This window comes from Acipenser ruthenus, chromosome 8 (genome assembly GCF_902713425.1).
Source record: "Acipenser ruthenus chromosome 8, fAciRut3.2 maternal haplotype, whole genome shotgun sequence".
In the NCBI taxonomy this organism is placed as follows: Eukaryota; Metazoa; Chordata; class Actinopteri; order Acipenseriformes; family Acipenseridae; genus Acipenser; species Acipenser ruthenus.
Window position 1 is genome coordinate 10,802,587 of NC_081196.1, and position 15,478 is coordinate 10,818,064.

General features: G+C 40.4%; 1 protein-coding gene across 3 annotated transcripts; it reads left to right on the plus strand.

The window, feature by feature from the left end:
* Positions 1-3,229: 3,229 nt before the first annotated feature.
* LOC117406282 (high-affinity choline transporter 1-like) lies at positions 3,230-15,126 on the plus strand. Of its 3 annotated transcripts, none has more exons than XM_059028467.1 (9): positions 3,230-3,409; positions 4,306-4,508; positions 4,734-4,847; positions 5,222-5,401; positions 5,918-6,066; positions 8,255-8,398; positions 8,731-8,884; positions 9,508-9,725; positions 12,244-15,126. In XM_059028467.1, the coding sequence occupies exons 2-9, from the start codon at positions 4,325-4,327 to the stop codon at positions 12,763-12,765; spliced, it is 1,665 nt and encodes a 554-aa protein (XP_058884450.1). In that variant the 5' UTR covers positions 3,230-3,409; positions 4,306-4,324; the 3' UTR covers positions 12,766-15,126. The 3 variants fall into 3 exon arrangements, with proteins under 3 accessions (XP_058884450.1, XP_058884452.1, XP_058884451.1); XM_059028468.1 differs by having other exon boundaries at positions 3,237-3,409; positions 5,246-5,401; XM_059028469.1 differs by lacking the exon at positions 8,255-8,398.
* Positions 15,127-15,478: the final 352 nt, after the last annotated feature.

Consider the following 15,478-nt stretch of genomic DNA (forward strand, 5'->3'; position numbering starts at 1 on the left):
GCTGCTTTTTATATGAAAAATGAGAAAAAAACAGGTAGATGATTTATACTGGACCCTGACGCACCCGATAAAACGAGGGCGTGGTTGTACAGTATTTGTTATTAGCCTATTTGTTTTTCTATGGGTCTCTCGCTATATCGCGGCCCTCGATAAATACCGGATTTATATTGGACCCAGACACCAGCAATATATCAAATGGGTGGTGTATATACTTGTGTGGGGGGGGAATGTAAGATTGGCAGATTAAATCTGTCCCTGCCAACTGTCACATTTGTGTCCATTTCCCAATTAGGTAATTCAATGCTAATTGTGGAATGGTCACATACAGACGTGCTCAAATTTGTTGGTACCCCTCCACAAAAAACGAAGAATGCACAATTTTCTCTGAAATAACTTGAAACTGACAAAAGTAATTGGCATCCACCATTGTTTATTCCATATTTAATAGAAATCAGACTTTGCTTTTGATTTTTTATTCAACATAATATTGTAAATAATAAAACAAATGAAAATGGCATGGACAAAAATGATGGGACCGCTAACCTAATATTTTGTTGCACAACCTTTAGAGGCAATCACTGCAATCAAACGTTTTCTGTAGCTCTCAATGAGACTTCTGCACCTGTTAACAGGTAGTTTGGCCTACTCTTCCTGAGCAAACTGCTCCAGCTGTCTCAGGTTTGATGGGTGCCTTCTCCAGACTGCAAGTTTCAGCTCTTTCCATAGATGTTCGATAGGATTCAGATCAGGACTCATAGAAGGCTACTTCAGAATAGTCCAATGTTTTGTTCTTATCCATTCTTGGGTGCTTTTAGCTGTGTGTTTTGGGTCATTATCCTGTTGGAGGACCCATGACTTGCGACTGAGACAGAGCTTTCTGACACTGGGCAGTACGTTTCGCTCCAGAATGCCATGATAGTCTTGATTTCATTGTGCCCTGCACAGATTGAAGGCACCCTGTGCCAGGCGCAGCAAAGCAGCCCCAAAACATAACCGAGCCTCCTCCATGTTTCACTGTAGGTATGGTGTTCTTTTCTTTGAAAGCTTCATTTTTTCGTCTGTGAACATAAAGCTGATGTGACTTGCCAAAAAGCTCCAGTTTTGACTCATCTGTCCAAAGGACATTCTCCCAGAAGGATTGTGGCTTGTCAATATGCATTTTAGCAAATTCCAGTCTGGCTTTTTTATGTTTTTCTTTCAAAAGTGGAGTCCTCCTGGGTCTTCTTCCATGTAGCCCACTTTCGCTCAAAAAGCGACGGATGGTGTGATCAGAAACTGACGTACCTTCACCTTGGAGTTCAGCTTGTATCTCTTTGGCAGTTATCCTTGGTTCTTTTTCTACCATTCGCACTATCCTTCTGTTCACTCTGGGGTCGATTTTCCTCTTGCGGCCGTGCCCAGGGAGGTTGGCTACAGTTCCATGGACCTTAAACTTCTTAATAATATTTGCAACTGTTGTCACAGGAATATCAAGCTGCTTGGAGATGGTCTTGTAGCCTTTACCTTTACCATGCTTGTCTATTATTTTCTTTCTGATCTCCTCAGACAACTCTCTCCTTTGCTTTCTCTGGTCCATGTTCAGTGTGGTGCACACAATGATACCAAACAGCACAGTGACTACTTTTCTCCATCTTGACTGATTACAAGATTGGAGACATGTGTGATACTAATTAAAGAAACTAATTAGTTTGAAATATCACTATAATCCAATTATTTATTATCTTTTCTAAGGGGTACCAACAAATGTGTCCAGGCCATTTTAGAATATCTTTGTAGAATAAGCAATAATTAATCTCTTTTCACAGCTTCTTTGCTTTATTCTATGACATACCAAAGGCATGCAAGTATACATGATAAAATAGCTTTTAATTTCATCACTTTTCAGGAGGAATGAAGCATTATTTCAATGAGCTGTAAGGGTACCAACACATTTGAGCACGTCTGTATATAAAAAGGGGAGAAATCTTTTGCTTGGGAGAGGAGTTTGGAGTGAGTTTGTGTTGGTGTTGGTATTTCGACAGCTGTGTAGTGAAGGCGAATGCCAGCCTACACGTGTTTAGTCTTTTGTTGAAAGCTTTTATTTTGGCCCTCATGCCCTGTTTGTTTTGGTGTATTTTGTTTGTAATAAACATGTGTAACAACACTTCAACTGCAGCTTCTGTCTCTGACTCTCTCATTCCTGCCGATAACAGTTTAGGCCATGACACTTCCCTGTCACAACACTCTTGAAATAATTACAGAACATTATTAGTGCAAGATCCAGGAGTTATTATACTGTATATAAAAAAAAAATACGTGACTTGTTTCAATATTTATTAATATGTGTTTCTATTTAAAAAAAATAATAATAATCTGGGATAGTTCTGATAACATCTGTGAACATTCAAACCCCATCTTCTCAAAACCTTGCTGACAATGTAGTGCTTCCCTAAGGTCTACATTGTGTGCTGAGCCGCATAGTGTTACAGGTTAACCATATCAGTCATTACAGTTTTTCTTATTTGAGTTACAACCGAGCATGCAAATGACAATAATAAGCTCTTGTTACACAGGAACACAACAACAATAAAGGTTAATCAAACGAACTGCAAAAATAAACTGAAAAGCTGACAGTGTCTGGTTTCTGTTACAGTAAAGCACTGATAGGTAAAAACATTATAAAGTAAATTATAAACAGTAACAGAAGAATCACAAGCAACACATTATGTTGTCACACTATAGATTAAACTTACGTATAATAACATCACCTCTCCTACACCTAGTCACCCACAATTACTTCCTTTTGGCTTGACTTTGCCAGTGGACATCTTTATTAGCCCAGGGTAGGGCTACCTTTGCTGTCAGGCTAATAATTCAACTGCTTTACAGTTTTCACTTTGGAACCCCACCTCTTACCACAAAACCCTGGAATCATAGTGTGAGACAAGACAAACAGGTACAAGACTCACATCTGATCTTAAATATGCATGTTGTTAAAGAATGCTTATGCTACAAACACATTCCTTCCATACACAGACCTTTACACTACCTAGTGTTGTTATTATGTTTGGGATAACCTCAATCTTTTTAAAAATAGAGGATTTTTTTTTTACAGTGTAAATAGTAATACTGAAAGTATAACATTCTTTTACAAATGTTTTAATTAAGCAAATTATTAGTTCAATTAAGAGTTTAGTTAAGTAATTGAGAGATCAGTTGGAATGAAAACCAGAAGACAGGGGTCCCCAGGACCAGGGTTGGGAAGCCCTGCCTTAAATGCTTTTCAAGTCTTACTGGAACAACCGGTACTTGAATGGAATGTGGTGATCAAGTCCTGTACTGTCTTATTGGTTTCAGAGGGTCTCATCCATTTGTACTTGAGTGCGTACACGCGAGTTGCGCAAATTAATAGAAGTACAAGCTGCTACAGGTAAGAACGTTATTTTATTTGTTTTGGGTGTGACGTTTTCATAGATTTTTTTAAATGAAAAAAAAAACAAAACATTTTGTTATTACTTATTAGGAGTGGTGTAGTCGTAAATCTGAAACGTACCAGAAAGCCAATTCAAATATAGATTTTTCACAAATAAATTATACGAATTTCACGTTCTATTTGTTTTATTTTCTGCATTTTAAAAAATATATATTTTATATTAATATAATAAAGGTCAAGGATGAGAACTTTGGTAGAATGTTGTGTTCCTGAACACTTCTATCCGCTCACAGAGAAGCTAAAGCCTTCACTTCTTCAGCGTCACAAGGCTGTACTTTTCTCTCATCACACTCGCTGCCCATGCGGCATGTTGTTTGTTGTTTGTCTGGAGTGCACTGACTGATGAAACGTAAATGACGAAAATCCTTAACCCCACTCCTGGCTCGGCTTGGCTCGCAGCCGGATTTATATGTCTTGTGAGGCTAGAGTTTCACGGTTTGGTTCTCGGTCTTCTCGACAAATAGACAGTTGAGAACCACCCGTACCCGTACCGTATATGCCAGTGGAAAAGGGGTACAAGTGACCCAATCAGTGAGACTTATGAATCTCCCTGGTTAGCAGGGTTTTGTGGGTAAACATATTCATGTTCAGCTATTGAATTGAACAAAGAGCATTCCCAAAATGTACAATAAAACCTGTGTTAAAACAAGTTTACTTGTGTTACAACAATGTCAATATAACTTATGAAGCACTTGGTAGTCCTTTTATTATTCCCATGGTGACAACCATTAACATTCATGATGTCTGTTATCTCTATTTTAATTTTTATTCTTTTTAAATCTCCTCTCAGAACTTGCTGTCATTTAAACAAAATGATTTGTCTTCATTTGTAGGGAGTCTCTGTATTTGAAGATGGCTGTCAACATCCCTGGTCTGATCGCTGTAATTGTGTTTTATATACTCATTCTGGCAACTGGCATTTGGGCTTCAAGAAAAGCCAAGAAAGAAGAGAAGAAATGCACGGGAAACAAAAGCGAGGTGTCCATGGTTGGGGGCCGAAACATGAATCTCTGGGTTGGGATTTTCACTACGACCGGTAGGGTGATTTCTTATTGTTAAACAAACATTGACGCTTTATTTATGAAAGGTTATTAATATTATAAACTGTATCTGTTGAAACTTTCAAAAAGTTAAGGATGAAAAAGAAACTGTAGCAGACACAATTAGATCATATTCATAACATTTGAGGATTACCAATATAAAATGGAAACACAACTGGAAACACAAACGCAACAGTTTGCTGACTCTTGCTTTTTTTCAGCAACGTGGGTTGGAGGAGGTTACATCATGGGCACAGCAGAAGTGGTTTATGATCCAGCAATGGGCCTAATCTGGTCTACTCAACCACTGGCATATGCACTTAGCTTGTTTGTTGGTAAGAAAAATACAGTCCTTGATATTGTCCTCTTTAAATATGCAGCTTTATAGGATGTGAAAGTATTTTTTATTATTTCTTAGACAGAAACCCTTGTTTATTAAGGACTTGCTCAATAGTTGTGCCTCTGGGGTAACACCTTCCTGCAAGTGATCAAAGGTTTCTAGCTTTATTTCCCTAAAACTGAAAATGTTTAAGTAGGATGCCCCAGGCTTTCCCTGGTTTGGCCTGGAAAAATTGTCCGTTATTGGTTATATCTTGATCTTAAATAGCTTTTGATCATTTACAGATTTTTTTTTTTTTTTTTTTGCTGTTTCTAGATTTGTGGAAAGAGTCCCAAAAAACCATTTTCATTCTTCATCTATTTTTTACAGAATTTTTTTTTTTCTTTATACTAGGTGGGCTTTTCTTTGCTAAACCCATGAGAGACAAGAATTATGTTACCATGATGGACCCATTCCAGATCCGATATGGAAATACGTTGATGAGTCTGCTTTCTGTTCCTGTATTAATAGCAGAAGTAGCTTGGGCAGCCAACATACTTGCTGCTTTGGGTAAATGCATTTTCTTATAGTTTTCAAATAACAGAATGACAAAGAAGACTGAAAACAGCTGTCAAACTGGGTCTGCTGCCAGTTCCGTCTGCAGATTACAATCTAATCTGCATGGAGACAATACACAAAAGTCAAAGATAACCTACATGTATCATGTTTTTGGTATCATTTATACAACCATTTACCAACCTTCAAAATGTGCTCATTATTTAGATTGAGTTCTGCCAACCTGCAATCCTCACTGGATGAGCTGCTTTGCTGTAAATCTGCTGTTGATGTAAATTAACTAGTCAGGTTACAAATTTCTTTCCAGTGGCTGATGTAAATGTGGCATATCTGTCCATCCAATTATTATCATCTTTTTTGACAAAGTTTCCCTAAGGTGAGACAAGCAAGCTTATATTTAAGTCCCCCTTTTTCGGAGCACTTACGCACTGAGGAGCACATTGGTTTACTATTAATAATGTTTTTTGACAAAACTGTATTCACCTGTTTGCACTGTGTTAACTGTTCCAGGAGGAACAATTTATGTAATACTGGGTATTGCATCCTATCAGTCAATCCTAATGTCTGGTGGAGTGGCAATATTATATACATTACTCGGGGGCCTGTACTCTGTATCCTACACAGATGTTATCCAGCTCCTCTTTATATTTGTCAGCTTGGTAAGTATTAATACTCAATTACTTCTTGAATAGTTTCCATTTTTTATTACCCTCTAGATCTGAATATTTTTTCTCAATTTGAAAGTGAATCACATAAAAAATTGGCCAGAACAATGTATAAAGTGAATTCAATAACACCATGTAACAAATTTTTTTTTTTTTTTTGTTCCTGGGTAGTAAGTGTTATTTCCTAATTGCTTATGCCTCAAAAGTATAGAAAATGGCTATTCCCCACAAACTTTGCTTTTGTGACCAGGACAGTGATATTTTGAAATGTACCTATTTCCAATGAGAAAACGCTCGAATTTGTGTCTTTTCGTTCACATAAAGTCCGAAAAAAACAACATATGAATCCAAATTAACATGTATTTATACTAAAGTAATACAAAAATGACTACAAAAGATTTAGAAGTGAGTAGTTTTTCAAGATTTACGATTATACTGTAAATCACTTTCACGAATCAGCCCCCAAATGTAGTCTCCCATCATGTTCTCGTTATACTGTCCTTCACTGACAGCTCATCCAGGAGCCTCAAAGCCGTGCTGCTCCATAATGGTAACAAGTACCCGTCTCTTCCCCTGGCTTACTCGGTGCACCTCAAAGAGGATTACAACAGCATCAAGACCTTGCTGGACGCCTTGAAGTATGATGAGTACGGCTGGGACCCACGGAAGGTGCTCATGCCACCACTGCACATCAAATTGGGCCTTATGAAACAATTTGTCAGAGCTCTAGATAAGGAGTCGGCAGCCTTCAAGTACCTTCAAGACTTCTTCCCTAAGCTGTCTGAGGCAAAGGTCAAAGCCTGTGTCTTCGTCGGACCACAGATAAAGAAGATCCTAGAGTGCAATGAATTCCCCAAGAAGCTCACTAGTAAGGAGAAAGCGGCTTGGAACAGCTTTGTCAGAGTGGTTCGGGGCTTCCTGGGCAATCGCAAGGCCGAAAACTATGTGGAGCTGGTTGAGACTCTGGTGAAGAACTACGGCACAATGGGCTGTAGGATGTCCCTCAAAGTCCATATCCTTGATGCTCATCTTGATAAATTCAAGGAGAACATGGGAGCGTACTCGGAGGAGCAAGGCGAGCGCTTCCACCAGGATATACTGGACTTTGAACGCCGCTACCAAGGACAGTATAACGAGAACATGATGGGAGACTACATTTGGGGGCTGATTCGTGAAAGTGATTTACAGTATAATCGTAAATCTCGAAAAACTACTCACTTCTTTAAATCTTTTGTAGTCATTTTTGTATTACTTTTGTATAAATACATGTTAATTTGGATTCATATGTTGTTTTTTTTCTGACTTTATGAACGAAAAGACACAAATTCGCCCGTTTTCTCATTGGAAATAGGTAAATTTCAAAATATCACTGTCCTGGTCACAAAAGCAAAGTTTGTGGGGAATAGCCATTTTCTATACTTTTGAGGCATAAGCAATTAGGATATAACACTTACTACCCAGGAACAAAAATTGTGTTACATAGTGTAATTGGGCAGCAGTGTGGAGTAGTGGTTAGGGCTCTGGACTCTTGACCGCAGGGTTGTGGGTTCAATCCCCAGTGGGGGACACTGCTGTTGTACCCTTGAGCAAGGTACTTTACCTTTACCTAGATTGCTCCAGTAAAAACCCAACTGTATAAATGGGTAATTGTATGTAAAATAATATGATATCTGTATAATGTGATATTTTGTAACAATTGTAAGTCGCCCTGGATAAGGGCGTCTGCTAAGAAATTAATAATAATAATAATTGCGTACATTTTAGCTGTTGATATTTTCCAATCATATTATTCCCTATATGGGGTTTAAAATATATAAAGTTCAGCATCAGCTTTACATCAAGGTTGTTTTGCACACTATCATAAATCATGTATAAGAAATCAACTCATCACAATTACTGGTTTGTCAGAATTCCAGTACATCTTTTCCTGTGTACAGATCTCATACTGGGGAAAAACAACCTTTATACTTTTAATAGTAGTTCCAGAGTCTAATCTTCATCGTGTTGAGTATTTATTATAATATAACATATAATTTCGCTCAGCTTTGCTTCACAGTTCTCTCACATGACATCTAGTATAGAATAAGAAACACTCTAGAGTCTACAGGTGCTGTTTAAATGTATATCTTACCATATATACTTGATCTCTTGTTTTCTTTATTATCTTTTTCTGAAACCACAGTGGCTTTGTATTCCATTTCTCATGTTGAATCCAGCATCTACAGATATTATATATACCGCTGTTGACGAATTATATCAAGCTCCCTGGGTTGGGAAACTAGACCTAGTAGACCTATGGAGATGGCTGGATGATCTTTTACTAATGGTAAGATATCCATTGAGAACACAGTTTACCAGTGCAACTCCACAGTAAAGCTTTAGAATTCCCCTCCCCAGCCATTCTCATAATCATGTACATTTACAATAGAGTTACAATATATGTAATGATCATTGAATGCTTTAACTTTTAAGTACCCTGGTTGGGCTGGTTATGCTTTCTACAATAAACTACATTATATCGCAATTGGAAAATTCTACTGCTTAAAAAAACATTGAATAATATTCAATACAAAATACTAGTACACTTTACTCTTAATGCCAGCTGGTACACTAAACACCAAATGTAATGCATTATTTATTTTTTACATTTCTTCTTAGGTTTTTTCTAGTGTTTGTTACCAAGACTTTTATCAGAGAGTTCTTGCAACATCATCTACTGCACATGCTCAGAAAATGTGCTACGCTGCCGCAGTGTTTTGTTTTTTCTTGGGTGTCCCTTCTATGCTCATTGGTGCAATAGCAGCTTCAACTGGTAGGTGTTTGTTTGTTTGGTTGTTATTTTTGCATTTGGTATGTATTGGGTGTGTTGAGAGGGTCTACAGAGAAAATAGCAATTGTTTATCACCCAACATGTTCAAGATATGAGGTCCAGTGGTTTTGGCAAATAAGCAACTTTTGTATTAAGGTTGAGCTACATAGTTCATTCTGCGCTCATTAAAACAATGTTCACTGAATGATGTATTGTAACATCCCATTAATTCCCCATCCTGTTTTGATGTTTATTGTTTCATGTGTATTCTTATATAAAATTTTATTACGGGCTGTTCAGACCATTAGAAGTTTTGAATTATAAATAGTTCAAGGTTGCATTTTTTAAGCGAAATAATGTCACCTTGCATGTCAGAAAAAAGATCAAAGGGGAAAAAGGCTATATGTAAGTCTCTTTATTGTATGTACAACATGTATGGTACAATAATGTCTAAAAGAGATTCAACGTCACATGAACAGGACTGTATAAAAGGAGATGTTCATTCATCTGCAGGCAGTCACCATGCTGACCATGAAACAGTGTGTTGCCCCCCAAAATATAATTTTTCATGATCCATTATATTGAATATTGAATTCTTTGAATCTTCCAAACTATTCATCTTTCAGACTGGAACCAGACAAGTTATGGTTTACCCACCCCATATGAGAAAGGGGAGGCAGGTATCATCTTGCCCATCGCACTGCAGCACTTGTGCCCTGTCTACATCTCCATAGCTGGGATCGGAGCAATCGCCGCTGCTGTGATGTCATCCATGGACTCGGCACTTCTAGCCGCCGGTTCCATGTTTGCATTCAACATTTATAAGAACATGTTAAGGAAAAGGGTGAGATCCTTAACCTGGAAGTACGCAGTTTACTATGTTTTACATAAAATGATAGGAGCATGTATTTATTGACATGGGCAATTATCTGAGAGGGTTAAATAGAGTACATAACTTCAACATACACACATGGCATTCAAGACATTCACTTTTCCATGCACAGGTAATGGAAACAAAAGCTGGGACTTTTCCTCCAGGGTTTATTAGCCTGGCTTGGAAGGTGCAAAGAGGCAATTGACTTGACGGCAGCAACAGCGGCCATCTGCTGATTTTTAATCCTTCTGATTGCAAGTGGGACGCAGCTGAGGTGCAACATTCCATTCGGGCATTTCAAATTGTGTAGAAAAACTGCTAAAATGGATTTTAAAAAATGTATCCAAATAAAAGAAAGCTTTGTTTTTCTACGCTAAAAGTTTCAAATGCATTATTTATCTTAAGTGTTCTGGACACCCTTTAGTGTTTACAACAAACGTAGCTGTGTCCTGTGGAGTGTATTCAGGGTGAAAGAATGGGAGTGAGACGGAGCTGAGAATCAAAACTAAAAGAAAACAATTGCTACGCGTGCTGGTTCAATAGTTAGTGTTTAGTTTTGTCTGTCTATTGTGGCCAACGTGGAAATTGTTTTGGCTGTTTAACTCTTTTATTTATAATTAAAACATGCTGTAGTGCTTTCATACCCCAGTGGAGTTTGTGTCTGTGTCTATCTACTACCAGCCTGTTCACACTTGGTGTCGGAGTGGGAGCTCCTGTGCCACATGGAGAAGCCCCACCACCACCAGTGCCACAGCCAGAATACCCCACATCCCTGCCAACAATACGACAGGAGAGCAGCTGAGTGTCGAGAAAGATGTGGGACTGGCTGGTGGACACTAAGAGGAACAAGAGAGAGGACCTCCTGTGATTGACCTGCTGTGGGCCCAAGATTGGGAGAGATTGAAAGCCTGGGAACAGCAACACGACCCAGCTTCCCTCCCAGACACTGGCGCCATGATATTCAGTTACCTACCTGCAGATATGGGAGGGGTCCCGCCATCTCCAGTCCCATCAGAAGGAGCCACGCCTACTCCAGCACCAAGGCAGTAGGCACGTCCATGCCAGAGCCCAAGGGGGAGGAGCCAGCGCATCCAATGCCAAAGTGGGAGGAGCCCGAGAGTCCAGCACCCAGAAGGGGGAGCTGGAACCCTGCCGGAGGAGCCTGCCTTGTAGCTGTCAGCCCAAGAGGGGAGAGCCAGAGCATCCACAGCCTATGAGGGGGGAGGCCAAGCGTCCACAGCCCACGAAGTTAAAGCCAGCATGTCCAGAGCCCAAGAAAGGGAAGCCCGTCTCCAGTGACCGAGGGAGAGCCGCACCAGTCTGCAATGCCTAGTGCTGCCATGTCTGCAACGCTTAGGGCTGCCAAGCCTGCAACGTTCAGGAAGGCCAGTTCGCCATCGCCCAGGGAGGCCAGTTCGCCATCGCCCGGGGAGGTCAGTTTGCCGTCGCCTGGGGACGCCTGAGTGTCGTCGTAGGGGGATTGTGGTGTCCACCAGCAGCAGTTTCGCTGCCGGAAATTCTGTGGCGGGAGCCCAAGAAGAGGGCGCCGCTGGCGACAGAGAAGAGGGGGTGAGGTCAGGAGACCACCTCCACCAGCAAATGTTTCACTGCCGGAGATTCTATGGCCAGAGCCGAAGAAGAGGGAGCTGCTGCCTACAGAGGAAGGGGGAAGGGCAGGAGACCACCACCACTTGTAGTCGTTTCACTGCTGGAGTACGACGCGCTGCTGCTGTCCCGTGCTGAGGGCAGCATTGCCTCAGCCAGCTCCACCATTGCTGCCACAATTGCCCCTGCTGGAGGAGCCAGCCTTGTAGCTGCCTGCATTTCCGCTGACAGCATTGCCACTGTCAGCATGGCGGCTGCCAGCGGCGCCCCTAGCAGCATTGCCACTGCTGCTTACAGGGCTGGAGGAGCCAGTCTTGCCGCTGCCAGGAGTTCCCTGGCTGGAGAAGCCAGCAGCAATACCAGCATTGAGCTGCTACGTGCACAGAGTAGGGAGGCGGTGCAAGGAGGCTGCTTGAAGTCACTCCCGGGTGGTGAATGCAGGAGCTGTAGTCTACAGAGGTTGCCACGGACAGGCTTCTGCCTCTGCACCAGTAGTGACCCCTTATCAAGGGATTCAAGGTATTGAGGGGACGCTCCTGGACTAAAAAAGAGATGGGGGTCTAGGGGTGGGAAATTGTGTAACAATTGTTTCATTATTGTTGGTGGGCTGTGGGCTATTTAAAAGGAGCCTGCAAGCTCATCGGGGCAGTGTGTGGAAGCTTGCCGTGAGAGTTGTGTACCACTGCCAACTGAATAAAAAATGGCCATTCTGGACCGAAACTACAGTGTCTAGTCTCGTCTCTTATACTTCGTTTGTTCCTGAAAAGCTGGTACACTACAATACATGCAGCCCAGCTTGCTGCAGTCGAATGAAAGTTACTTAAAGTTATTGTGGTGAAAGCTTAAGATATCTAATAATTTTACTTTTTTTTTTAACCTCCAGGCATCTGACAGAGAAGTCCTGTGGGTGATCAAGATCTCAGTGATTTTCTTTGGAGTTGCTGCCATGGGTATTGCTATGATAACCACTTCAATGTATGGATTGGGGATCATTTCTGGAGAGTTGCTGTATAGTATTCTTTTTCCTCAAACTGTTTGCATCCTGTTTGTCCCAATGTCAAACGGCTATGGTGCTTCAGTGGGACTAGTAGTGGGGTTGACCCTGAGACTTTTAGGAGGGGATTCGTTCCTTAACTTCCCTCCTGTTATTCCCTACCCAGGCTGCACACTCGTAGATGGCGTCTATGTGCAGCTCTTTCCATTCAAAACCTTGACTATGCTGCTTTCTCTGTTCAGTATTGTTTCTGTCTCCTATCTCACATCACTGCTGTTTAAACGGGGCCTGTTGCCCAAAAAGTGGGATATTTTTTATGCAAGTAAAAAAACTGACATTATTCTGAAAGAAACTGAACTATCACCTATTAACAATGAAGAAGATGTTGGGGGAAATGAAAATCAAGCATAAATGGAATGATACAGGGAGCTTAATGGTAAATCTCCTAGTGCCGGTCAGTTAATTTCTTTTTTATTTTGCGTCAACTACATTTGTCAGAAATGACCCAAAGAACCATCCTGTATAGACTGTAATTGTTTCACGGGTTTCACGAAATTCCCATTGCTGAAAGAATAGTGTAATTACACATATTTATCATTTAAAAAACAAATACAGCTGTTTGCCTTATTGCTGTACTACCTGTTACACTGCATGTAGGAACCTGGTAGATGGTTCAGATGATTTATACTGGACCCTGACGCACCCGATTAAACGAGGGCATGGTTGTACAGTATTTGTGATTAGCCTGTTTGTTTTTCTATGGGTCTCTCGCTATATCACGGCCCTCGATAAATACCGGATTTATATTGGACTCAGACACCCGCAATATATCAAATGGGTGGTGTATATACTTGTGTGGGGGGGAATGTAAGATTGGCAGATTAAATCTGTCCCTGCCAACTGTCACATTTGTGTCCATTTCCCAATTAGGTAATTCAATGCTAATTGTGGAATGGTCACATACAGACGTGCTCAAATTTGTTGGTACCCCTCCACAAAAAACGAAGAATGCACAATTTTCTCTGAAATAACTTGAAACTGACAAAAGTAATTGGCATCCACCATTGTTTATTCCATATTTAATAGAAATCAGACTTTGCTTTTGATTTTTTATTCAACATAATATTGTAAATAATAAAACAAATGAAAATGGCATGGACAAAATGATGGGACCGCTAACCTAATATTTTGTTGCACAACCTTTAGAGGCAATCACTGCAATCAAACGTTTTCTGTAGCTCTCAATGAGACTTCTGCACCTGTTAACAGGTAGTTTGGCCGACTCTTCCTGAGCAAACTGCTCCAGCTGTCTCAGGTTTGATGGGTGCCTTCTCCAGACTCCAAGTTTCAGCTCTTTCCATAGATGTTCGATAGGATTCAGATCAGGACTCATAGAAGGCCACTTCAGAATAGTCCAATGTTTTGTTCTTATCCATTCTTGGGTGCTTTTAGCTGTGTGTTTTGGGTCATTATCCTGTTGGAGGACCCATGACCTGCGACTGAGACAGAGCTTTCTGACACTGGGCAGTACGTTTTGATCCAGAATGCCATGATAGTCTTGAGATTTTATTGTGCCCTGCACAGATTGAAGGCACCCTGTGCCAGGCGCAGCAAAGCAGCCCCAAAACATAACCGAGCCTCCTCCATGTTTCACTGTAGGTATGGTGTTCTTTTATTTGAAAGCTTCATTCTTTCGTCTGTGAACATAAAGCTGATGTGACTTGCCAAAAAGCTCCAGTTTTGACTCCCAGAAAGATTGTGGCTTGTCAATATGCATTTTAGCAAATTCCAGTCTGGCTTTTTTATGTTTTTCTTTCAAAAGTGGAGTCCTCCTGGGTCTTCTTCCATGGAGCCCACTTTCGCTCAAAAAGCGACGGATGGTGTGATCAGAAACTGACGTACCTTCACCTTTGAGTTCAGCTTGTATCTCTTTGGCAGTTATCCTTGGTTCTTTTTCTACCATTCGCACTATCCTTCCGTTCAATCTGGGGTCGATTTTCCTCTTGCGGTCGTGCCCAGGGAGGTTGGCTACAGTTCCATGGACCTTAAACTTCTTAATAATATTTGCAACTGTTGTCACAGGAAGATCAAGCTGCTTGGAGATGGTCTTATAGCCTTTACCTTTACCATGCTTGTCTATTATTTTCTTTCTAATCTCCTCAGACAACTCTCTCCTTTGCTTTCTCTGGTCCATGTTCAGTGTGGTGCACACAATGATACCAAACAGCACAGTGACTACTTTTCTCCATTTAAATAGGCTGAATGACTGATTACAAGATTGGAGACATGTGTGATACTAATTAAAGAAACTAATTAGTTTGAAATATCACTGTAATCCAATTATTTATTATCTTTTCTAAGGGGTACCAACAAATGTGTCCAGGCCATTTTAGAATATCTTTGTAGAATAAGCAATAATTCATCTCTTTTCACAGCTTCTTTGCTTTATTCTATGACATACCAAAGGCATGCAAGTATACATGATAAAATAGCTTTTAATTTCATCACTTTTCAGGAGGAATGAAGCATTATTTCAATGAGCTGCAAGGGTACCAACAAATTTGAGCACGTCTGTATATAAAAAGGGGAGAAATCTTTTGCTTGGGAGAGGAGTTTGGAGTGAGTTTGTGTTGGTGTTGGTATTTCGACAGCTGTGTAGTGAAGGCGAATGCCAGCCTACACGTGTTTAGTCTTTTGTTGAAAGCTTTTATTTTGGCCCTCATGCCCTGTTTGTTTTGGTGTATTTTGTTTGTAATAAACATGTGTAACAACACTTCAACTGCAGCTTCTGTCTCTGACTCTCTCATTCCTGCCGATAACAGCTTAGGCCATGACACTTCCCTGTCACAACACTCTTGAAATAATTACAGAACATTATTAGTGCAAGATCCAGGAGTTATTATACTGTATATAAAAAAAAAATACGTGACTTGTTTCAATATTTATTAATATGTGTTTCTATTTAAAAAAAAAATAATAATCTGGGATAGTTCTGATAACATCTGTGAACATTCAAACCCCATTTTCTCAAAACCTTGCTGACAATGTAGTGCTTCCCTAAGGTCTACATTGTGTGCTGAGCCGCATAGTGTTACAGGTTAACCATATCAGTCATTACAGTTTT

What these genes read in the sequence shown, in the direction of transcription:
- LOC117406282 (XM_059028467.1), top strand. Translation starts at nt 4,325, where the DNA reads ATGGCTGTCAACATCCCTGGTCTGATCGCTGTAATTGTGTTTTATATA. An exon ending in TCTTTATATTTGTCAGCTTG is followed by an intron (nt 6,067 to 8,254) that starts GTAAGTATTAAT and finishes CTGAAACCACAG; the next exon opens with TGGCTTTGTATTCCATTTCT. An exon ending in AGAACATGTTAAGGAAAAGG is followed by an intron (nt 9,726 to 12,243) that starts GTGAGATCCTTA and finishes TTTAACCTCCAG; the next exon opens with GCATCTGACAGAGAAGTCCT.